The following is a 25047-nucleotide window of genomic DNA, read 5'->3' on the forward strand; positions in this document are numbered from 1 at the left end:
TGGGAAAATGTTAAGAGTATTATAAAGGATGTAATAGCAGAGCATTTAGAATGACATAATCTAATCAAGCAGAGTCAGCATGGTTTCATGAAGGGGAAATCATGCCTGACAAATTTATTAGAATTCTTTGAGGAGGTAACAAGCAGGAAAGATAAAGAGGAACCAGTAGATGTAATATATTTGGATTTCCAAAAGGCATTCGATAAGGTACTGCACATAAGGCTACTCAATAAGAGCCCATGGTGTTGGGGGTAGTATATTAGCATGGATTAGAGGATTGGCTAACTAATAGAAGACCGAGAGTTGGGATAAATGGGACATTTTTCAGGATAGCAACCTGGAACTAGTGGAGTGCCACAGGGATCAGTTCTGGGGCCACAATTATTTACAATATATATTAATGGCTTAGATGAAGGAAGTGAATGTACTATCGCCAAGTTTGCGGATGACACAAAAATATGTGGGAAGGCAAGCGGTGAGGATGACACCAAGAGACTACAGGGAGCTATAGACAGGTTAAGTGAGTGGGCATAAACTTGGCAGATGGAATATAGTGTAGGAAAATATGTGGTTATGCATTTTGGCAGGAAGAATAGAGGAGCTGAATATTATTCACATGGAGGAAGACTGCAGAAAGCTACAGCACAGAGGGATTTGGCAGTCCTTGCGCATGAATCACAAAAACCTAACATACAATTTCAACAGGTAATAGGGAAGGCAAATGGAATGTTGGCCATTATTTTAAAGGGAATGGAGTATAAAAATAGGGAAGTCTTGCTACAACTAGACAAGGTACTAGTTAGACCACATCTAGAATATTGTAAATAGTTTTGGGCCCCTTACCTAAGGAAAGATACACTGGCATTGGAGGCAGTCCAGAGAAGGCTCACTAGGTTGATCCTGGGTATGGAGGGATTTTCTTTTGAGGAGAGGTTGAGAGGTTGGGCCTGTACTCATTGGAGTTTAGAAGAATGAGAGGCGGCCTTATTGAAATATATAAAACTCTTAGGGGACTTGACAGGTTGGTGCTGAGAGGTTGTTTCCCCTTGTGGGAGAGTCTAGGACCAAAGGGAATAATCTCAGAGTAAGGGGTCGCCCATTTAAGATAGAGATGAGGAGGAATTTCTTCTCTCAGAGGGTAGTGAATCTATGGAATTCTTTACCGCAGAGGGCTGTAGAGGCTGGGTTGTTAAGTATATTCAAGGCAGAGATGGACAGATTTTTAATCAGTAAGGGAATCAAGGATTATGGGGAAAAGGCAGGAAAGTGGAGTTGAGGATTATCAGCTCAGCCATGATCTCATTGAATGGCAGAGCAGAGTCGGTGGGCGGAATGGCCTACTTCAACTCCTCTGTCATACACCTTCTGACATCAATTGCAAAGCAAAAGATCTCATTAGATTGGATGATGCTTGTCTGTTAGCCAAACAGCCTTTACATCCGCAAGCATGACCCTGACCTCCCTGTCGCTTGCTATTTCAACACTCCACCCTGTTCTCATGCCCACATGTCCATCATTGGCCTGCTGCATTGTTCCAGTGAAGCTGAACGCAAACTGGAGGAACAGCACCTCATCTTCCGACTAGGCACTTTACAGCCTTCCAGACTGAATATTGAATTCAACAATTTTTAGATCATGAACTCTCTGCTCCATCCCCACCTCCTTTCTGATCCCCTCCCTTTTTTTCAATAATTTATATATATTTTTCTTTTCCAACCTATTTCCATTATTTTTAAATGTATTTCCATCCATTGTTTTATCTCTACCTTTTAGCCTATTTCAATCCCTTCCCCCCACCCCACCCCCACTGGGGCTATCTTGCTTGTCTTGCTTTCTACCCTTAATTAGCACATTCCTTAGATAATATCACCACCTTTGACACCTCTTTGTCCTTTTGTCTGTGACGTCTTTTGGCTATCGTCACATATCATTGGCCCTGTATCCAGCTCAACCTATACCACGCCCCCCCCACCTTTAAACCAGCTTATATTTCACCTCTTTCCTATTTTTACCGAGTTCTGTTGAAGAGTCATACGGACTCGAAACGTTAACTGTGTTCCGCTCTGCAGATGCTGCCAGACCTGCTGAGTTTTTCCAGGTATTTTTATTTTTGTTTTGGATTTCCAGCATCTGCAGTTTTGTGCTTTTATTTTAGCCTTTATCTTCCCCAATTTTCAATATTTTTGTATCTACTAAAGAGAAAGGTCAAAAAAATACAAAGGATAAACAATTCTTTTTAACGTGACTGTGATTATTCACCAGGATCGCACAGAGCTATGACCTGAAGATTGCTCTTGAAGGGTTGTTTATGTTTTGATGAGTGATTGAAGTGAGGAGAGACATGATCTGCCTCCCTCATGGATACAGTCCTTCTGACCTTTCACCCCGGCCCCGTTGTGACGTCAGTAACTGAACATACGCCGCCCCCTCCCGCTGCACGGTCACATGACCACGACAGCCAATGAGGAGCGGGTACGGCCGACGCTGACGTTACCCAGCCCGGGCCTGCTGCTTCAGGCTTCACCCGCTTTCCGGACACAGTGAGGGGGGGGGCCTCACCGGCCGTCCGATCGGTGAGAAATGGACGGAGGGAGGATGGATAATGGAGCCTCTCTCAACTGCTCCTCTCACCTTCTCCCCGGCAGCTGCTGAGACTTGGGCGGTCCCGGGGTGGGGAGAGAGAGAGAGAGAGAGAGAGAGGGGGGAGGTTTCGGGGAGAGAGACAGAGAGAGAGAGATGGGGGAGTGGGGGGGTTCGGGGCGCCCCGAGCCTGCGAGAGAGGGGATTGGGGGGTGGGGGGGGGGGTCCCGAGAATTGCAGCTGCTCTGGCCGGACTGGGGATGGCCGGCGTTGAGGCCTCGTTCACGGGCTCCGTGTTATTGATGGGGATTAGACACCGGCCCGGAGCGGCCGCTCTCTCAAACCGCGTCCCTGACCCCCTCCCTCCCGCAAATACCCCAGACCCCGCCTTGTCCCCCACCCCGTCCCCTCAGTATACCCCCACATCCCGCCCCCCCAGGATACCCCCACACCCCGCACTCCCTCCCCTCAGGATAACCCCACATCCCGCCCCGTGTCTCCCCAGGATACCCCCACACCACCCTTCCCAGGATACCCCTACCCCCAGCACCGCCCCAGGATACCCCCACCCCCTGCACCACCCCAACCCCCCCCCCCCCCCCCCCCCGCCAAGGATACTCCACCCCCTGCCCCTCCCAGGATACCCCCACCCCCAGGATACTTCCACCCCCTGCCCCTTCCCACCCCACCAGGAAAGCCCCCTGCCCCTCCACCCCCCCCCCCCCCCCCCCCCCCGGATACCCCCCTTCCCCCCCCCAGAATAATGTCGCCGCAGGCTGCCCCCGACCGGTCGCCCCAGGCTGCCCCCCCCCCCCCCCCCCCGTCCTTGCCCGGACTCCCCCCCGGCTCTTGCCCCCAGGTTACCCACCTTGCCCAGTCCCCCCAGGATACCCCCCCCAACTCGTGCCCCCAGAACACGTCCCCACCCCTCCGGGCCCCCTCCCCCTCACCTTGCACCCCGCTCCTCCCTCGCCCTGTTTTCCGCCTCCTCCCTCTCACTCTTTGCCCCCCTCCGCTCTCGCCCTCTTTGCCCCCCCTCCGCTCTCGCCCTCTTTGCCCCCCCTCCGCTCTCGCCCTCTTTGCCCCCCTCCGCTCTCGCCCTCTTTGCCCCCCCTCCGCTCTCGCCCTCTTTGCCCCCCCTCCGCTCTCGCCCTCTTTGCCCCCCTCCGCTCTCGCCCTCTTTGCCCCCCTCCGCTCTCGCCCTCTTTGCCCCCCCTCCGCTCTCGCCCTCTTTGCCTCCCCTCCGCTCTCGCCCTCTTTGCCCCCCCTCCGCTCTCGCCCTCTTTGCTCCCCCTCCGCTCTCGCCCTCTTTGCCCCCCCTCCGCTCTCGCCCTCTTTGCCCCCCTCCGCTCTCGCCCTCTTTGCCCCCCCTCCACTCTCGCCCTCTTTGCCCCCCCCGCTCTCGCCCTCTTTGCCCCCCTCCGCTCTCGCCCTCTTTGCCCCCCTCCGCTCTCGCCCTCTTTGCCCCCCTCCGCTCTCGCCCTCTTTGCCCCCCTCCGCTCTCGCCCTCTTTGCCCCCCTCCGCTCTCGCCCTCTTTGCCCCCCTCCGCTCTCGCCCTCTTTGCCCCCCTCCGCTCTCGCCCTCTTTGCCCCCCTCCGCTCTCGCCCTCTTTGCCCCCCTCCGCTCTCGCCCTCTTTGCCCCCCTCCGCTCTCGCCCTCTTTGCCCCCCCCGCTCTCGCCCTCTTTGCCCCCCCTCCGCTCTCGCCCTCTTTGCCCCCCCTCCGCTCTCGCCCTCTTTGCCCCCCCTCCGCTCTCGCCCTCTTTGCCCCCCCTCCGCTCTCGCCCTCTTTGCCCCCCCTCCGCTCTCGCCCTCTTTGCCCCCCCTCCGCTCTCGCCCTCTTTGCCCCCCCTCCGCTCTCGCCCTCTTTGCCCCCCCTCCGCTCTCGCCCTCTTTGCCCCCCCTCCGCTCTCGCCCTCTTTGCCCCCCCTCCGCTCTCGCCCTCTTTGCCCCCCCCTCCGCTCTCGCCCTCTTTGCCCCCCCTCCGCTCTCGCCCTCTTTGCCCCCCCTCCGCTCTCGCCCTCTTTGCCCCCCCTCCGCTCTCGCCCTCTTTGCCCCCCCTCCGCTCTCGCCCTCTTTGCCCCCCCTCCGCTCTCGCCCTCTTTGCCCCCCCTCCGCTCTCGCCCTCTTTGCCCCCCCTCCGCTCTCGCCCTCTTTGCCCCCCCTCCGCTCTCGCCCTCTTTGCCCCCCCTCCGCTCTCGCCCTCTTTGCCCCCCCTCCGCTCTCGCCCTCTTTGCCCCCCCCTCCGCTCTCGCCCTCTTTGCCCCCCCCTCCGCTCTCGCCCTCTTTGCCCCCCCTCCGCTCTCGCCCTCTTTGCCCCCCCCCTCCGCTCTCTCCCTCTTTGCCCCCCCCCCCCGCTCTCGCCCTCTTTGCCCCCCCCCCTCCGCTCTCGCCCTCTTTGCCCCCCCCCTCCGCTCTCGCCCTCTTTCCCCCCTCCCCCAGGATATCTGCTGCTCTCATTCACGTTCATATGGAAGGTTATTGTGTGTAGGCAGGAATGTGAAGTTCAGATCAGCCATGATGCAATGAATATTGGAACAGGCTCGTGGGTTCGAATGGCCGACTCCAGTTCCTAATTCTGGCATCTGACCTCTGGCCTCTTGGCCATCCCCAGTAATAATTGTGACACCATTGGTAGCTGTGCCTTCAATTGCCTGGAATCGCAAGCTCTGTAATTCCCTGCCAGTCCTCTCTACCTCCCTTAAAACCCACTTGTTCAACGAAGCTACCTAATATCTCGTGATGTGGCTCAGTGTCATATTTTGTTTGATAATGATCTTGTGAAGCTCCTTGGGATGTTTTATTATGTTAAAGGCACTGTTGTTAAAGGCTCAAATCATCTAGGTATAGGATTACTCAAATGTAGACAGCACTACAGTATGTTAGCCTCCCTTCAGTGGTGTCATTCTTCACGTGTGTTCTGAGACAGTGAACCTCAACAGTATATTCGATCATGAAGGGCACCACTGAAAAGCATCACCTTGTCCTTGCCCAGTGCCTTTTCTGCTACGGGGCCCATTGGACAATGATCTGGTGTGGGGACTCTTTTTGCACTTGCTCATCCATTAGTGCTGGGAGCGAATGTTGCAATGTTTGCAGTCGTGGAACTCTGCCCAGATCACCACTTCAATCCAGCTTTATCTTGTTTGCTGATCTTAGTAATGCAGTCTATGCTTCACACCATATATTGGAACCTTCTTTAAAAGCAGTGCCAATGGTGATGTGTTTTTTCAAAGTGGCCCCACGTGCTCCGTTTCCAGATGGTTTTGCGGGACAGAATCCCATATTTCTGTTGGGAGGTGTCGAGGGGCCCTAACGGTGATCCTGCCTCTCTGAAAAGTCCCATACTGTCTCATAAACTTTTCTGTTTTTATTTCAGTGCTGCGTGATAAAACCACAGGATGAGTTCCTCGAGCGATGAAGGCAGCCGGACACCTACGGTACTTCTCTCATTCTCTTTATCAAAGCCCTTTCTGGCCCTTCCCGGGCCAGCTCCAGAAGCATACGTCCCACTGCGGTCCCTGGCTTCATTGAGTGGCCCTCCGCTGGACTTCACCTTCCTGCTGGTTCCTTGGTGGCTCCTCTTGCAGGTCACTCGCCCTGATCTCTTCTCACCACCAGGCCCCCCCCGCCCCCCATCAAAATCAGGTTGCCAACCCTTGAGTTGAATACAGCGCTAGATCAGGCAACTTGGCCACAAAGCTGTCAACCTCACTCAGTGGGGGCACTGGAGATATTGTAACCATGGCGGTTATGAGTCATGAACATCGGAGGGCTGTAGAATGAGCCCAGTTGGCATTTGTCCTACCAGTCACCCAGCCCCAACATCCATTTTCTAATTTGTCTCTGACTCTGCTTTCGTATCTAAGAGAGAATTCCATTTGTACTTTTTAAAAAAAAACTTTTCAATTTATTTTCACTAGCTTTTGTTAATTCTTTCGTGGGATGTGGGTGCTGCTTACAAGACCAGCATTTGTTGCCCACCCCTACTTGCCCTTGAAATGAATGGCTTGCTCCATCATTTGAGGGCACTTAAGAGTCTACCGCATTGCTGTGGGTCTGGAGTCACATGTGGGCCAGACTGGGTGAGGATGGCAGATTTCCTTCCCTAAAGGACATTAAGGAACCAGATGGGTTTTTACAACAAGCAGTGATGGTTGTCATGGTCACCATGACTGAAACTGGTTTTCAATTCCAGATTTATTAACTGAATTTAAATTCCACCAGCTGCCATGATGGGATTTGAACCCATGTTCTCAGAGCATTAGCCTGGACCTCTGGATTACTAGCCCAGTGACAGCACCATTATGCAAATATCTTCCACTAGTCCTTTCTTCTATCTTTGTTTTGCCATTCTGACCGGTCTTTTTGGAGTCTCCTCAATGTAGTCTTTTCACTGTATCTTTTCCTTTATGTAGAAAACAGATAAAGGCCAAGAACAAAAAAGGGAGGGGGATTAATCTTAAACTTAGAGCTAAGCTGTTCAGGGGTGAACTCTGGAAGCATTTCTTCATACACAGGATAGTGGAGCCCTCTGCCTTCAAAGTTGTTGAGGCTGGGAATCAACAATTTTTCAAGACTGAGATTGATAGATTTTCTTTTGTTAGTCAATCTTACTAAGGATTCCAGAATCAAGTTGGCCAGATAGAATTAAAATGCAGATCAGCCGTGGTTTTAATTGAACAGCACTCAGAGGCTTCAGGGGCTGAATGGCCTCCCTTTGTTCCTGTTAAGATGGAGTAGCAGCGGCAGAGAGCATGGCAGCTTTCCTGGGAATAGGCGAGCCAAGCATTTGAAGAGAAGGGGAGAATGCAGGAATATGGAGAGGCTAGATTTAATATTGGATTGTTCTAATAAAGTGTTGCAGGTGATATTGGGCTGGATGGTTGCCTTTTATGCTGAGATACCCTATTTAATTTTTAGTGTATACCTCCTGAGGGCCCACCGAAACGTTAGTCTTTCAAGGCTTTTCTAATTGATTCCACATAGCTCTTTTCTTCATTGTGAAGGAATGTGCCTACAAGGGGTTAATGATATTTGGGGCTCCACGTCACTTGCTCGTGATGCTAGAATGAGTTGTCACGTGTGTGATTTTATTTGTTAATGCCAGGACTGCAGCTTATTGTTTTCTAACTGGAGAAGCTAAACTCTTTCTGACAACCTTATAAGAGTAACAAAGCTGCTTTTTTTTTTTTTAAAGTCATTTATCACTTTGACTGCATAATCTTCCTCCAGTCACATAGTCATTTATGGCACAGAAGGAGGGCCGTTCGGCCCATTGAGTCTGTGCTAGCTCCCCACGGAGCGATCCAGTCTAGTGATGGCAATATAACTGCATTGTCTTGTCAAAGCAAAGCTCAATAAAGGGTTCTTCTCTATCACCGAAGGTGCTGATTGATGCTGCAGGGTTGGCCCTCCTCTTGGTCTCAGTGGAAATTCTTTATAAGTGAAAAATTGAGTTGCCAGAGGAGCAGTGTCACCTGATGGAAGTGCAGGCCTGTGATAATGTCTATAGCAATGTAGCTCCAACTTGTCCTTCAGTTGATTGAGGTACCCTCTTGGTGAAAATTCGGTGATCCCGCAGTCCTGTGTGTTTATGTCCAACTCTCACATGTCTACAGGAATTACTATTTAATACCAGAATAGCAATCTTGCCTGAAGCCCTGGTTTATTCCCTGCGAGGCATTCTGGCCAGTTGTAATTGGGCTGTGAGCCGCACCTCCTGAAGACTAACGACCTGAACCCTCCATTCTTTGGGTCAGTCCCAAGCTTGTTAGTTGCATGTGTGCATTCTTAAAACAAATGTAGCGTTAAAAAACTGGAATTGTGCCATGCAAACCATTCCAGAAACCAGCCTGGCTTTCAGCAAAAATTTCAGACGTGATTGTGCCTGGTGTTTTTGACATCTGGGACTGTTGTAAAATTTCTTAAATGTTGCAATTAAAGTCAGTGGCATATCGGCTGTAATATTTTAATTGAGCATGCTATTGGTGTTTGCATTGTAAAATGAAGTTATAGAGTGCAGTGCACTGGCATTTGCTTCCTACTAAGTAGGCTAACACTTCTCGTTCTCGATATCCTGTAGAATTACTCCTTAGGCGAGGTAGTGAAGGACTGCCTAGCTCACAGCCATACTCCTCCAAGAGTCAGGACATGCAGAAGAAGCTTGGGTGCTGGAGGTGGGGTGGTAACAGTGGCAGCAGTGTCTACCATCTACAAGATGCACTGCAGCAACTCATCAAGGCTCCTTAGACAGCACCTTCCAAACCCATGACCTCTACCATCTAGAATGAGGGCAGCAGACACGTGGGAACACCACTGCCTGGATGTTCCCCTTCAAGCCACTCACCATCCTGACTTGGAAATATATTGCTGTTCTTTCACTGTCGCTGGGTCAAAACCCTGGAACTCCCTCCCTAACAACACTGCGGGTGTACCTACACCACGTGAACTGCAGCGGTTCAAGAAGGCAGCTTACCTCCCATGAATGAATAAAAAGAAACAGGATTGTAAGGGTGGAACCTTGGCCGAAATGTTACTGGCTGAATCTAATGTCACCTTCAAACCCCCTTCCTGAATTATACTTCACAATTTTTAAATATTTGCAAACTTGATTTACGTTTCCTTGGAAGGGTCTTACATACTGACATAGGTCAATGAATAAAAGCCCCAAGACCTGTACTGTTGCAGCGAAATTTATAGCCCAGGCGCTCACGTCTGTGGACAAGATTGTTGGACCAGATGGCAGGGGGAAGATTCCTGTTAAGTAACAATGAATCCTTGTCTTACACAGCCACAAGATGCAAGTGGCCCCAGGAAGGATGGCAACCCTCTACAAAGGAACATAAAGCAAGGTATGAGATGGACCTTTGAGAGTGACTAGCTTGGGCTGGTGGAAGGGGGCAGTGGGCTAATCAGGAGCGAGTTAAACACTTCCTGACAGCATTGACAGTAGTCAGGTTGTCTCGCCACTTTAGAGTCAGGTGCATGGTAAGAGGTAAAGTTTCAGTGCTAAACTTGGAGGGTGTTAGTTTTGTAAAATGCACCTTTCACACATGCATTTTCCAACAGCCCTCATTTTGAAGGCACAATTTATCAAATGAAATGCACTTTGCTTTAAAATTCCTTAGTTTATATTGTTATTTTAATAGCTATAATCCTTTCCACAGTGCGTATTACAAAGGCATTGATAAAGCTATATATATGTTTTTGGAAATAAGGTTTGTTTTTTTCCCCTTCATTTTGTTTAGATTTCTGCTGATCCCATGTTCTTAGCGATGTCCCTTCTGCCTGGTCCAGAACTTGGCAGAACATGTTGTGCTACCTTAGCTTGAGTTCTGATTTGCAGATGATTCATTGAAAAATTTAATGACAATTTAAATGGAGAAAAAAAAAGTTATGCCTAAGCTCTCATTACGGTTCAGTGGATAAATATACAGCCTGGTGTGGTCCCTAGAATGGGAGACAGGGAAGGTTCCAAATTTAATCACTAGTTTGTGCTGAGTTTGATTATCAGACAGATGACATTAGCTAAATCCTATAATTGGACAAAGCTAAAACAGCAACAGAAATACCTGGAAAAACTCAGCAGGTCTGGCAGCATCGGCGGAGGAGAGCACAGTTGACGTTTCGAATCCTCATGACCCTTCAACAGAACTCGAAACATCAACTGTGCTCTCCTCCACCAACGCTGCCAGACCTGCTGAGTTTTTCCAGGTATTTCTGTTTTTGTTTTGGATTTCCAGCATCTGCAGTTTTTTGCTTTTATCTCTGTGTTTAATTGGATGAAGCATCCTTGTGTTAGTGAGGAGAGAGGGAAAAGAAAGCCTCATCACCACATTGGACAAGGGCAGTCGTGACATGTTCAGTGAGCACAAGGTCGTGTTCGATTGGTGATGCTTTCTCTATAGTTGAATCACTTTGCACACAGTTAACCAGACTTGTGCATTCAGAAGAGGAGTTGGGGTGAGCGACGGATCTGCCAGTCTAGATGGAATTAGACCTGTGGATGAGTTGAGGAGCCAACAAAACTAAATAAATGTGGGAAGGAGAAATAGCCAGCAGCACCTCTCATGTCCTGAGGACATTCCAAAAGCACTCAACAGCCCATGAAGTACTTTTCAATTCTTGTCTTGAAAGTGGCACCCCTGGCTGCCTAAGCATTGTATTGAAGTGGGGTTTTACACCCCAGTCTTGAGTGGAAATGGAACTCATAACTCTTGAGTAGTGAGTTTTCAATCAGCTGAGACACAGCTGATTACAGCTCCATGTTTCTACATCTCAAGTTTGCACAAGGGTGTCACTTACACAGAGGATTTTATAACAGTCACCTTTTCTGCTATTACATTGGGGCTCTTGGGAGGGCACTGTGGTTTCAGTGCTCCTAGGTTATTTTTTCCTTTACTCTTCCACGGGATGTTGGCATCGTTGGCGAGGCTGGCATTTGTAGCCCATTCCCTAATTTCCCTTGAAACTGAGTGGTTTTCTAGGCCTTTTCAGAAGGCAGTTAAGAGTCAACCACATTGCTGTGGACCTGGAGTCTCATAGGCCAGACCGGGTAAGGAGGGCAGATTTCCTTCCCTAAAGGATATTAGTGAACCACATGGGTTTTTGTGACACTTGATAGTTTCATGGTCACCATTACTGAGACTAGCTTTCAATTCCAGATTTATTAGTTGAGTTTAAACTCCTCCAGCTGCCGTGGTGGGATTTGAACCTGTGAACTAATAATCCAGAGACTCTGGGGACAATGACGTTACCACTGTGCCCATTTAAGACAGAAATTCGGAGAAATTTCTTTTGAGGGTTCGGAACTCTCTTCCTCAAAAGGTTATGGAAGCAGAGCCTTTGAATGTTTTTAAGGCGGGGTAAATTCTTAATAAGTAAGGGGGTGAAAGGTTATTGGGGGTAGATGGGAATGTGGGGGTTGAGGTTACAATCAGATGAGCCATGACCTTATTGAATGGCGGAGCAAGCTTTGGGGGGCGCTGAGTGACTTACTGCTCCTAACTCGGATGTTCATTATGCAACTATGAGGAAGGGAATACGGTTCCGAATTCCCTCTCTTAAGCAATAACTGATGGCCCTGCAGGAAGTACACACAGGGACATAAAATAAGATTTTATTGGGCTGCTGAATACTGGGTCAGTGCCCACTTTAAGACTCTTGGGGCACGATGATCACTTCGGTATGATTTCGTAGGGCAGTCAGCACTTGTGGTACTTGAATGCTAATTTTAACTAACTGTTTAGCGGAGGGTCAATGTATTCAGGAGCAGGGGATATGCTAGAGTTGGCAGGCCAGTTGTTTCTTGTAATGAGAAATGGCAGGCAAACGTTTCAGCATGAAACTTTGTAAGAATTGATAAAAGGATATCAACCTGGAATGTTAACCTGTCTCCCATAGACCAGCTGTGTACTTCCAGTCCTTTCTATTCATCTTTGGTTTCCAGCATGTGCAGTTTTTCTTCTTTTCAGTTTAAAATAATTTAACCTTTCCTTTCTTTCAGAATCCGACTGCCTAGTTCGATTTGCGGTGTCAGGTGCTGAGAATCATTACCAGGAGTGTCAGGTAGAATATTTTAAAACCTACTTCATGGCAGCGACTTGGTTCTTGCCTGCACTTGTTAAAAATTCATTCACGGGATGTGGGTTTCACTGGCTGTTCCAGCATTTATTGCCCATCCCGAGCTGCCCTTGAGAAGGTGGTGGTGAGCTGCCTTCTTGAACCGCTGCAGTCCATGTGGTGTTGGTACACCCACAGTACTGTTAGGGAGGGAGTTCCAGGATTTTGACCCAGCGACAGTGAAGGAACGGTGATATATTTCCAAGTCAGCATGGCGAGTGACTTGAAGGGGAACTTCCACGTGGTGGTGTTCCCATGTGTCTGCTGCCCTTGTCCTTCTAGATGGTAGTGTTCGTGGGTTTGGAAGGTGCTGTCGAAGGAGCCTTTGTGAATTCCTTCAGTGCATCTGCTGCTACTGTGCGTTGGTAGTGGAATGAATGAATGTTTGTGGATGTGGTGCCAATCAAGCTGCTTTGTCCTGCTTCTCAAGTGTTGTGGGAGCTGCACTCATCCAGGCAAGCGGGGAGTATTCCATCACACTCCTGCCTTGTGCCTTGTAGATGATGGACAGGCTTTTGGGAGTCAGGAGGTGAGTTACTCGCTGCAGGATTCCCAGCCTCTGACCTGCTCTTTTAGCCACAGTGTTTATGTGGCTAGTCCAGTTCAGTTTCTGGTCAATGGTAACCCCCCAGGATGTTGATAGTGGGGATTCAGTGATGGTAACGCCCATTGAATGTCAAGGGCGATGGTTAGATTCTCTCTTGTTGGTACTGACACTTATGTGTCGTGAATATTAATTGCCACTTGTCAGCCCAAGCCTGGATAATGTCCAGGTCTTGCTGCATTTGGACATGGACTGCTTCAGTATCTGAGGAGTCGCGAATGGTGCTGAACATTGTACAATCATCAGTGAACATCCCCACTTCTGACCTTATGATGGAAGGAAGGTCATTGATGAAGCAGCTGAAGATGGTTGGGCTGAGGACACAACCCTGAGGAACTCCGGAACTAAAGAACTTAATATAACTGAATCGAAAGCTTTCTGTCATGTTAACACCAGCATGAATCAGTGGCACATCGGACTAGAGCACTGCCACTGGCAGCAGAAATGCTGCAGATTTGCGCATAGAATCATGAAAGTTTACGGCACAGAAAGAGACCACTTGGCCCATTGTGCCTGTGCTGGCCGAGAAACAAGCCACCCAGTCTAATCCCACTTTCCAGCATTAGGTCGTAGCCCTGCAGGTTACGGCAATTGAGCTGCATATTCAGACACCTTTTCAATGAGTTGAGGGTTTCTGCCCTGTGCAGTTGATACTCTGATGATCTACTGCTCATTGATTTGTAATTCGCTGGGAGGGGGCGGGGATGTAGATTTAGAGGAGATGCCGTTTTGAGTAGAGCAGAAATTGCAGTAATATCACCATAGGGCTTGGGGGAAAATCTGGGAGGCAAAGCCGTGCCAGGCTAACTCACTTGGGCTTTCAGAGGCTGTGCCAGTTGAGGTTTGTACACACCTACCCATTCCCCTCGATTCTGGCACTCGTCAGAAAAAGATAGAGGGAGAATGTTGGGATGGGAGTGTCTCTCCTGATGGCTGTTAGTATGTTGGCCTTTACGAAGTCGCATAGTCCAGAACAGAGACAGTCATAAGTTTGGTCATTTATCTGTGACTGCGCCAGTCTTGATACAGAGATCATGACTAGTCCCTGTCATCAGACAAGAGAGGGAAGAGCCAGCTGAAATTCTTGATGCTGATTGCTATCTAATGGAAATCAAGTGCCATTTGGGTGAAGAGAATAGTTTTGGGTTGTAATTTAAAAAAAAAAGTTCTTTGGGTTGTGGGTGTCGCTGGCTCGTTCAGCGTTATTTCCCTTGACCTTCATGGGGATAGCAGACACATGGGAACACCACCAAGCCACGCACCATCCTGACTTGGAACCAAATTGCTGTTCCTTCACTGTCAATGGGACAAAATCCTGGAACTCCCTCCCTAACAGCACTGTGGGTGTACCTACACCACATGGACTGCAGCGGCTCAAGAAGGAGCTCACCACCACCTTCTCAAGGGAAAGGCAATAAATGCTGGCCTATCCAGCGATGTCTGCATCCCATGAAAGAATATGGAAAAAAAAATGACAACCCAACACTGCCTCACACTAAGGCCTGTAATACTTCACCAACCCCTGCCCACTAAGATCTAGGCTTGCACATTAAGAATGGTTGCTTGGCCAGTAAGCGCTTGATGAATCATAGCTTGGCATGTTCATGAAAGGAAAAAGTGTAAAATATTGATAAATTTCTGTCTCTGCAGATGATGAACACTCGAAGCAAGAAGATGGGTGACTGTAACCCATGGGGAGAAAGCAAACTGCAACCGGGCAGCTATAGCAACGAGTTTAGTCCGAAGAATGGGAAAATCCTCAGGAACAAATATGCAAACAAGAAGTGTGGGATACAAAACTTCCAGAGAAAAGAGTTCACTTTCAGTGTGTGTGGGGACCCAGATAACATCCAGTATGCCTTTGCTGCGGATCCAAGTGACACCTTGCTCTTTGCGTTGAATACGTCCTGTGACTTTGAAGAGAAGGTGAAAAGTGACAACACAATCCTTGCCTATGGAGAGGGCCCGCTGAAAGGGTTAGTGAACCTCGATATCCTCTGCTGCTACTTACCCCAGCACTCCCACTTTCGCCTGCTGTTCCTGCGGAGCCAGAATCGCGACAGTGGCGAGCGGCCACACCCTCCGGAGTACCCACGTAACAAGAGCCACGTTCTCTTCTACGTTGAGCCAAGCGGCAGGATGGCAGGCAACACCACCCAGAGGATCGTCCTGGCGGACCGGATAGCCCAGGGGCAGACCAAGCTGTGCATCCTGGGCTTCGAGGGCGAGACCATTCGGGAAACATTGGTCAACGACGGCCGCTTCGACTCCAAGATCGAGGACGACACCCACAAACTGCTGGAGAAGGTGGACCCGCCGCGGAAGATCCAGTTCAACAACACAGTGGACACGCTGCATGGCCGGAGCTTTCAAATCGAGATGAGTGGCCCCAGGAAGAAGGCCATCGACGATGGCAGGAGCCCAAAGCTGAGAGCAAGTAAATCCGCGGAGTTAGCAGCGCAGATGACCAAGAAGGACCTGGACGGGAAGGTGTATGAGGCTGGCCGCAACCTGCTTCCAAAGTGGCACCTGGAGAGCCGTCGTGCCTCCCTGTTGAAATTCAAGCAGTCGGTTTCCAGGAATGCCGACCTGGCTAAAGTGTCAGAAAGGCAGTACCTGAACCGGCTCCACCAAGAGGCCCTGTCGTCGGTGCCGGCCAGGGCTTTCCGCTGCATCTCTGACCACCTCTCCAGCGTGGGCTGCATCGCCTGGAAATCTTCCACTGCACAGGGCAGCGGCACCTGCTTCGTCCTGAAGGACAGGTATGTGGTCACCTGCTACCACGTGGTGGAGATGATGACGGAGAATGCCGTCGGGTTCGGCAGCTGGCCCTCTCTAATCCGCGACTGCGCCGAGGTCTTCTTCGGCTACGAGCAGGAGGGCCAGAGAGGTGAGCCGTTGAAGCTGGTGGCCTGGCTGGAGATTTATGACCAAATGCTCGACTACGCTGTCCTGGAGCTGGAGAGCTTCCCCGGAGCCCCGGGGCTGATCGAGTGCTGTGCCACCCCACCGAAAGCCGGCATCCTTTACATCACCGGCCACCCCGAAGGAGACAAGAAGAAAATCTGCCCTTGCTCGGTCGTGACCGGTGATCAGAGGGCAGCTGGCTGTGCACCACAGCCTGTGGAAATCTTAAGATCGGAGATCACCAGAGAAGATACTGAAGATTATACGCATGATACGGTCTTGATTGCGAGTCAAGCTTTCAATAGACTCAAATACTCCAATGTAATCACATACAAAACTGAATTCCACTACGGTGCTGCTGGATCGCCGATATTTAACTCTGAGGGATCCCTAGTTGCGTTGCACTGTGGCGGTGAGACATACAAGAAAAATAAAGACCCGGAAAAGTTTTACATTGAACTTGGAAGACCCATTCTGCTTATTCTCCACGATATAATTAGCAAGAACGACAGTGCCACGACGGAAAAGACAAAGCAAATCATCGTCGCGCTACAAAACTCTTTGAAGTGAAACGTACACAGCCAGAGAACAGATCAGGGACACGACGCTAAGATTCAGGAAAGAAAGTGGGAAGGTATGTATACTGGCCAAGAAAGCTGTCAGATGAATGGAAAAGGTACAATTGAATCTCGCTTTTGAAGGGGCCCACCTGAAGAATTAACCCATTGACCACACAGTTTGCTCGAATGCAGAGATTTGGCCAGCAGCCACTAACTTGCATGTATTTTTTAGGGGTGCTGTTGTCTGGCAATGGAGAAATATACAACAACTTGTTCAGTGAGGTGACAGCGTAAATTTACCCGAGGCTAGAGACTGGAAACAGTGCAGAGTTCCATGTTAGGGGGAATGTATAAAGGGTGATTTATTTTTATTTTTTTGTAAGGCTTTGCTCCAAGTGCGGGAGCCTCACTATTTCAAATATTAGGTTGGAATTAGGGAAGCATTCAACAGGGAATCATCGAGGAGGATGTCTTTTGACTAGTCTAACGACATCTTTCTTACTTTACCCGAAATCAGTGTGGAGCGGTCTCTACAAATCTGTAATCCTTGTTTCTGTAACAACATTCCCCACCCTCCCATCCTCAGCCAAATGGCACTTGTGAGAGTCCAGATGGTGAATGTATTTGAGGGCACCAGTGATCACAGCCAAGCCCCATTCTTTTCCTTGTGAGTTTTCTGACACTGGCAATTGGGAACGAGGATCCTGGCTTCATTTACTCTCTCCCCAGCTCTGGTGCTTAGGCTGATTTTAGCCCGATGCTTCTACTCAGGTCAGAGACCGAGGGATTCGAGCTGCAACCTTTGGTCCATGTAGCATGTTAAGCTGTTGCCTCTTGGAGAACTGAGATTGTTTTTTTGCCCCAATAAAATAAAGAAAAATTACTTCAATTTAAATGGAATTTGGCCAGTTCTGGACCAAGTGCGAGATTTTGTTTGTGTTGCATTTTCAGATTTTTGATTGGAAGATTTCTTCGTATATGCCATTGCGTCCAATTTCAAAAGCCCAAACTGACTGGTTTGCACGTAATTTCAAAACTCTTTTCATTGTCAAATTTAAAGAAGATTTTGTAATCTCTCCACCTGACGACAATGCCCTTTTAAGGATTCTTTCATGGTGCATTGAAAGGACAATAGTATCAGATCAGCAGTAGTTTTAAAACTTTCTGTTCCAACTGCTCGTTGGAAATATCATTTGCATTCTTGGGGTCCCCTACCCCACCCAGACTTCCAAAAGACAGTGTTAACTGTGGCAAGGAAATCAGTGCTGCTGTGGCAGATTAGCATATACAGAAACAGCTTGGCTAGTAATTCAGCAAATACAGGGGAAAAAAAATGACCATATTAGGTAAATGCATTTTCTTGCACATCACCTAATTTTCCTTTGGGGACCTCTTTAAAAAAAAAATCCCAGTTTGCACACCCGAGTTCTAAGGTAGCTTTGAAAATGGTCACAGGGCCCTTTTTATTTCCTTTCACTTGCCTCCCCCTTTGATAAGGTCTTGTGTCCACTGTATCTGTTGCAACAAAACATTTTCAATTAGGCTTGTGCAGAAAAAGGAGGACTTAAATACAAAAAGGTGCCAAATTATAATGTCATTGTATTACAGCCCACAGTATTTTGCTTTCATCTTGTGCATTTGCACCATGTGCTGCCAAACTCTTCAATGGGACGGAGGTCCCTCTTTCACTCTCGTAGATATGCGAGGAAGATTTTCCATTTATGATTTATCAAATGTTAATGGAAGAAACAATGTACACCATTTTTCAAAAGATTTGAACTCTAGTATAACTATTTCATTGCCCGCTTATGGCCTACAACCTTATCCCACCCAGTTTATATATTAGTCCTAAAGCAACTGAACTGGTTTTGTTTAAATGAAAGGCGACTGCTCATTCTCAACTTGTCCATTGTTTGTGCGTCAGTCAGGACTGGAAGGTCAGTGAGCGATATGACCATGAAGGGGTATCACAGCCTGATGGTAGAGTTTTCCAACGCCCCCATGCATTCGTCTGCTCACAGCTATTGATGGAAAGCAATTAGGAGTGTGAAACTACTCCCCCTCTTCTCCCCACCCCAACCCCTTCCCACCCCAACCACCACCTCAGCTACAGGCGATGTGGCAACTCCACTGCAGGTCTTTGCTTTGCTCGACTAAATGAGCATGTGTAAGCAGTCACAGTCTGGGCCTTTTCTGACTTGTACCACATTGGTTGGTATGTTTATCAATAGTGCATTGTTTTATTTTGGAGTGCTTCTGCATGTAAGAAGCAAAAATCAAAAAAAAAGCTGCTTGTTTCTGCATATCAAAACTCATTGAGTTAGCACTCACTGATGCAATACTAACACAAGAGTGGTAGAGTATTTACTAAATCTCCTGGCCGACTTTCGTGAGTGGATGTTATTCATCTGTATGCTTTTATCACTGCAGACAGGCTATCTAACTGTGGGCATCACAGCGAGCCCTAACCTGTCCTTGTGTGGCTTCTACACAAGCCTGTTTTCAGGGGGCAATGGGCTGCTGTATGTTGGCCATTGGTTGGTTTAAATTTATTTCCCCTTCCTAGGGGCACTGTGACCAGTTGTAGCATTCCCATCATTGCTGCGGTAACTCCACACAGCTGGTGGAACCGAGTCTCTGGCTCAGAGAATAAGGCCTTTATTTCTGGGCCAAGTGGCTGACATGGGGGAGAAAAATGCAGATAAATATCGAAGATTATATGTATGAAATGGCAAAAGTTCCATATTTTCTTTATGTAAAAGCAGAAAAAACCCCACCAACACTTGATAAACATCTGGTTCATAGCTTGAATGGTACTTGTGTTTTTGTTGAACTGGGATTTTTTTTTTTAAGAGCTAGTATTTGAATTTGTAACAAGGATTCATGGTTATTCTATAACTCTGCTCTCATGTATACACAGTTTGGTCACAATAAAAATATTTCCTGGTTAAACTTATTATTGTCCTTTGTTCAAAAAAAGCAAATAGTCAAACATGGAACATATAATGTTGTTAAGGAACTTGCATTGATTTAGTTCCATATCGCTTTGATCAAGAACTTCATACACTGTTGTAATACAGGGAGAAGCAACAACTAATTTACACACTCAGGACCCACCAACATAGGAAATAGGAGCAAGAGTAGGTCTTTCAGCCCCTCTAACCTGCTCTGCTATTTAATAAGATCATGGCTGATCTATTTCAACACCGTTTTCCCGCATTAACCCCGTATCCTTTGATATCTGGAAACGTATAAATTTCTGTCTTGAACATGCTCAATGTTTGAGAGTCCACAGCCTTCTGGGCTAGAGAATTCCAAAGATTCATCACCACCTGACTGAAGGAATTCTTCCTCATCTCAGTCCGAAATGGTCTACCACCCCCCCCCCACCCCTGCCCCCGCTTCTAGATCCCACAGCCAGGAGAAATATCCTTTCTGCATCTATCCTTTTGAGCCCTGTCAGAATTTTGTATGCTTCAATGAGATCACCTCATTCTTTTAAACTCCAGAGAATACAGGCCCAGACTCTATTGAAAGCTTCAACAATTGTTTTCTTATAAGAACGTGCATAACCAGTACCTGTTTAAAATATTTGCTGTTATTTACCTGTAGTCACTTACCACCTTATTGCATCTCTCAATCATCTCAAAGACCTGTGCATGCAATTAATTTCTTTGAAGTGCACTGATTGTAGGTAAACAGCCATTTTGCACACAGCAAGATCCCACAAGTTGAGACAATGACCAGGTAAATTAAGAGTGGATTGTTATCCAGCACAGTGATCTTAATTCAGATATTTTTTCAATACCCACCTGAACTACAGGGACAGGTAGACAATCAAATAAATCTTATTTTAAGAGACTGGAACTCATACTTTATGTAGTGGGTTAGTGCAAAATTGCTGCGTCAAAATCCTGGAACTCCCTAACAACATTGTGGGTGTATCTAAGGATACACTAAGGAATGCAGCAGATCAAGAAGACACTCACCACCACCTTCACAACTAGGGATGGGCAACCATTTGCATGCCTTGCCAGCAACACTCATACCCCACGAATAAATAAAAGGTTATGTTAATTTAAAAACACCAAACCATAGACAGAATAAGCACTACAGGGATGTGTTTCCTAAAACAATTTAACTTCCTCTTCTACACTAAAATATTCTAGAATGTTTGACCTTTAATGTAAAACAGCACAAGAATTCTGTTTTCTGGGAATTCAGTAACTTTTCCCAGTTTGAGGTTTTTGCCCCTCCCTTGCTGTGGAGGGATCCAGGTGATGTGGAGATTCCTCCCCTGTTTATTTTTTTGCTATAATAAGAAAGGACAACCTAGTTTTGGGTTTCTCCTTGGGAGGATATAGGATTTGATACTGGTCTTACTATTAGTCATCGGTACAACTTAAGTGAGATTAGTTATCCGTTGAATTGAATTTCCTCCAGCCTCTGGTTATGACCTCTGCAAGTTATTTCTCCGTCTCCGTTTCCTGCCCTTGGTTTCCCTTCTCCACCACCTGGCCATCTGCTTCTTGCAACTGCTAGCATGAAATCACAACCAAGGATTCTGAATTACAAAGGGCATACATACATTTTTTTAGGTAAATCTGTAACTATAGGGAGACCCATACATTATTGCATAGGATTCCATAGAATATGCGGCTTAGAAACAGGCCGTTGAGCTCAACTAGTCATGCTACACTTGAGCCTCTTCCCATCCTTGCTCATCTATCTTTGAACAAATATTTTGTTTCTGTCTCCATGGTAGGAGGCACTAAAAGCATCCCAATAATAAAAAATGGGGCAAAAGAGAGGGAGGAACCTCGAACAATCATAATCACTGGAGAAGAAATATTAAGCAAACTAATGGGACCAAAGGCTGACAGGCCCCCTGGACCCGACAGTCTGCATCCTAGGGTTTGAAAAGAAGCTGCAGAGATGGTGGATGCATTGGTTGTAATCTTCCAAAATTCCTTAAATTCTAGAATTAACCTAGAGGATTGGATAATCGTAATGTAATGCCCCCATTCAAGAAAGGTGAGAGGCACAAAGCAAGAAACTATAGGTCAGTCAGCCTAACACCTGTCATTATGAAAATGCTGGAATCCATTATTGAAATACTAGTAGGACATTTAGAAAATCAAAATACAGTCAAGCAGAGTTTGACTAATTAGAGCTTATTGAGGATGTAACCAGCAGGCTGAATAAAGGTGAACCAGGAGATGTGTACTGGATTTCTAAAAACCTTTTGATTAGGTACCACATAAAAGCTTACTGCACAAGAGCTTATGGTGTTGGGAATGATATATTAGCATGGAGCGAAATGGCTAACTAATGGGAAACAGTCAGGATAAAGGGATAAAAACAAAAATCTGCAGATACTGGAAATCCAAAACAAAAACAGAATTACCTGGAAAAACTCAGCAGGTCTGAAGTTCTGCTGAAGGGTCGTGAGGACTCGAAATGTCAACTCTTCTCCGCCGATGCTGCCAGACCTGCTGAGTTTTTCCAGGATAAATGGGTTATTTTCACGTTGACCATTTGTGGGGTGTCACATCACAGAGGTCAATGCTGGGGCCTCAATTATTTATAATAATGATTTGGATGAAGGGATCAAGTGTATTGTAGCCAAATTTGCTGAAAGTAGAAAGATAGGTAAGAAAGCAAGTTGTGAGGAGGACTTAAGGAGTCTGCTAATGGATATAGATGTGTTAGGTGATTGGGCAAAAAATTGGCAATGGTGTGTACTGTGGGAAAATATGCGGTTGTTCATTTTGGTAGGAAAAGTATAGAACAAAACATTTAAATGGAGTAAGACTACAGATTGCTGTGCTACAGAGGGATCTGGGTGTCCTTGTACATGCATCACAAAATGTTAGCATGCAGGTACAGCAAGAAATTAGAAAGACAAATGGAATGTTGGCCTTTATTGCAAGGTTGGTGGGGTATAAAAGTAGGGCAGTCTTGCTGCAACTATACAGGGTATGGGTGAGACTACCTTACAGTGCTGTGTAGTTTTGGTCTCCTTTATTTAAGAAGGGAATGCAACTGTCTTGCATGGGAGACAGTTCATGTGTCTCCGGCTGATAAGCGTGTTAATACAGTGGGTGGTCAGTCTGCTTGTCATCTCTTGCTTTCAGCTCCCACAGCTGGCTAGCAGTATAACCATTGTGAAAAGAGGACCTGCTGTGTAAGTCTGTCCTGACAGTATATAGCCTCTTCATCAGCGAGCCTGATGTCATGCCACTACATGGTGATATACATAAACTGAGTACCTCGCGGACCCAGGCTACCACAGGGGACTCGGAGGAGGTCTGGCCCCTCCAGATACCATACAGGCCACCAGCATGTGTTACACCCTGGGACCCATGAACCAGACCCCTAGCTACGGGTAAATAGCCTCGCTGCCTTTTGGGTGTCTCGGGAGAGAAGGCGGCTAAGGGAGTATACCCTGACAGAAATCAGCGGGTGCTTGGGTCATAGAGAGTCATCTCTCGACAGGTGGGTTGCTAACCTATGCACCAGACAAGACAAACACAACAATGAAGCTCTGAAGGGTCGTATGGACTCAAAACATTAATTCTGTTTCTCTCCACAGATGCTGCTGGATCTACTGAGTTTTTCCAGCATTTTCTGTTCTTGTTTCAGATTTCCAGCATCCGCAGTATTTTGCTTTTACCAACTAAGAAGATATCATGCTTTGGAATCACAAGCTGGAACATAAGGACAATGCGTCCTGGCCTTACCAACAAAGGACCTACAAGGTTCCCTGTAGACATTGCTGCGCTGCAAGAAACTAAGCTCACTCAAAGTGGATCACTTAAAAGAGATACACTACACATTCCTCATGCAGGGGAAAACTCGGAGAGCCAACACGTGAGTATGGAGCGGCTTTTGCAGTAAAAAAAAAGCGCCATATTCACAATATAAAAGCAAAATATGGCGGTTGTTGGAAATCTGAAATTAAAACAGGAAAAGCTGGAAAAACTCAGCAGGTCTGGAGAGACAAACAGAGTTAACGTTTCGAGTCCATGTGACTCTTCAGAGCCTAGCAAGCAGATAGAAAGACGGGTGGAGCACTTTCATGAACTCTACGCAACGGAGAACATTGTCACTGAAGCGCCAGTCCAGACTTTTCTGCCATGGAGGAGGTGGACAGCGAGCCCACCACAGTAGAGCTCAACATGCCCGTTGACTGTCTTGCCAGTGGTAAAGCCCCAGGAAAAAGATGGCACTTGAAATCGTCGAAAGTGGAAAAGCAGCCCTACTGCAGCCTTTCTGTGAATGTTTGTGTCTCTGCTGGAAGGAAAGATTTGAGCCTCAAGACATGCATGATGCAAAAATAGTCACTGTGTGCAAAAGAAAGGGGGGGGGGTCACAGTGAATACAACAATTGCCAAGGCATCTCCTTGTTAAGTATTGTGGGGAAGATCTTTGCTCGCCTTGCAGTTGAGAAACCTGCTTGAACTGTTTGTAAAATTGCTGCCATGACCTCCTCTGCACTAGCGCGTTGCGCATGCGCGGGCGGCGAAAAACTGACCGCTGGTGGCGGAGGTCGGGCAAAAGATTGAGAGAGGAAGGGCGTGAAATAAACAAATAACTACCAGTTCCCAGTCCCTCCTTATAAAGAGTAACAAATATGACGGAAAGTAAATTAAAAAGGACACAGAAGTCTCGCTCAGTTGGCGGGTGAGGAATAAAATTGGTACGCCGTTTGAATTGACCAATCCAGGAAGGCATTGCGCTCGACCTCCTGAATTCGTTGCACGCCTCACGTTCCCTGCTACGATTGGCGCTTCGCTTTGACGGACGGCGCTGTCGACCAATCCTGTAGGGCGGCTTTGATGCCCGGTGGGCGGGAGTAGGTGGGAGGAAGGCCGTTCGTGCGGAGGTTAGAGGAGCAAGGGAGGGAGGGGGGGGCGGACGTTTCCGAAAAGCCAATCAGCTAGGAGAGTTGGCTTTAGACCGACGGGGATGTGGACCAATCGGAAGTTTCGATGTTAGCGCTTGCGCGGAAGGGAAACAGACGGAGGGAAAGGGGCTGTTTGCGCATGAGCAGAAGGGGAGAGCAGGGGTGGGGGCATGGGGACAACAGTTGGGGGAGGGGCAGAAAAAGAAGTGATGAAGTTTTGAAGAAGTCCCTGTCCTTCCCAAGGTGCCAGAGAGTGAGCTTGTAATGAAACATCTACTTCAGTGGCCAATCTGGGAGTGTGTGAATGTCTGACCTGGAGAGGCCATGGACCAGACGCAGATGCTGAGCTGGGAACCTGAGGAGAAGCAGCAAGGAGAGGACGAGCTGAGAGACTCTGATCGTGAGCCCAGGGGACGCCTCAGGGTGTTTGCAGGCAGCCTGGAACGTGAGACTGGTGAGGGGGGGAAGGCAGCCAACCAACCATCCATCCATCCACTGCATTGGGGGTGCAGACTCTGCACAGGAAGCGTATTCACTCCCAGTACAAAAGTAACAATGCTGGAAGTTTGGAATTGTAGCCTGAGTATTGCTCACAAGGGCTTCTATTCCCTGCCCCTGCACTGTTAACTCTCATGCCCCCCTCCCCCGAAGGAACAGCCATCGCCTGCCCCCCACTTCTCACTTACACGCTGCCCTTCGGTGACATCACGGCGTTAGTTTCACGTGTGCGTTGATGGCACCCAGCTCTACTTTGCTGCCACCACCTCTCGCTCAATTCCTCTATCTTTGCTAAATTATCAGACATCTTATCTGACGTGCTGTACTGGATGAGCAGCAATTTCCTCCACTTAAACATTGGGAAGA

The 25047-nt window shown here is 47.8% G+C and overlaps 2 protein-coding genes across 3 annotated transcripts in view; both read left to right on the forward strand.

Moving 5' to 3' along the window:
• Positions 1 to 2438: 2438 nt before the first annotated feature.
• On the forward strand, positions 2439 to 19226 carry LOC121291724 (serine protease FAM111A-like). The gene is made up of 5 exons (XM_041213227.1): positions 2439 to 2573; positions 5959 to 6019; positions 9373 to 9433; positions 12088 to 12149; positions 14458 to 19226. Exons 2-5 carry the CDS (start codon positions 5981 to 5983, stop codon positions 16282 to 16284), a joined length of 1989 nt encoding a protein of 662 aa, XP_041069161.1. The 5' UTR covers positions 2439 to 2573; positions 5959 to 5980; the 3' UTR covers positions 16285 to 19226.
• A 5157-nt stretch (positions 19227 to 24383) lies between these two features.
• mdc1 (mediator of DNA damage checkpoint 1) overlaps positions 24384 to 25047 on the forward strand; it is a 77459-nt gene continuing 76795 nt past the window's right edge. For both annotated transcript variants that reach the window (XR_005946035.1, XM_041213008.1), the window contains exon 1: positions 24384 to 24637. Coding sequence is in view for 1 of the 2 variants with exons in the window: in XM_041213008.1 (XP_041068942.1) it covers positions 24508 to 24637 (130 nt within the window). In the remaining variant the exon portion in view is untranslated. The remainder of the gene's footprint in view (positions 24638 to 25047) is intronic.

Source organism: Carcharodon carcharias, chromosome 19, assembly GCF_017639515.1.
Source record: "Carcharodon carcharias isolate sCarCar2 chromosome 19, sCarCar2.pri, whole genome shotgun sequence".
In the NCBI taxonomy this organism is placed as follows: domain Eukaryota; kingdom Metazoa; phylum Chordata; class Chondrichthyes; order Lamniformes; family Lamnidae; genus Carcharodon; species Carcharodon carcharias.

Coding starts and splice junctions, on each gene's coding strand:
- LOC121291724 (XM_041213227.1), top strand. CDS start 5,981: ATGAGTTCCTCGAGCGATGAAGGCAGCCGGACACCTACG. Junction 6,020..9,372: donor AAGGCAGCCGGACACCTACG/GTACTTCTCTCA, acceptor TGTCTTACACAG/CCACAAGATGCAAGTGGCCC. Junction 9,434..12,087: donor ACAAAGGAACATAAAGCAAG/GTATGAGATGGA, acceptor CCTTTCTTTCAG/AATCCGACTGCCTAGTTCGA.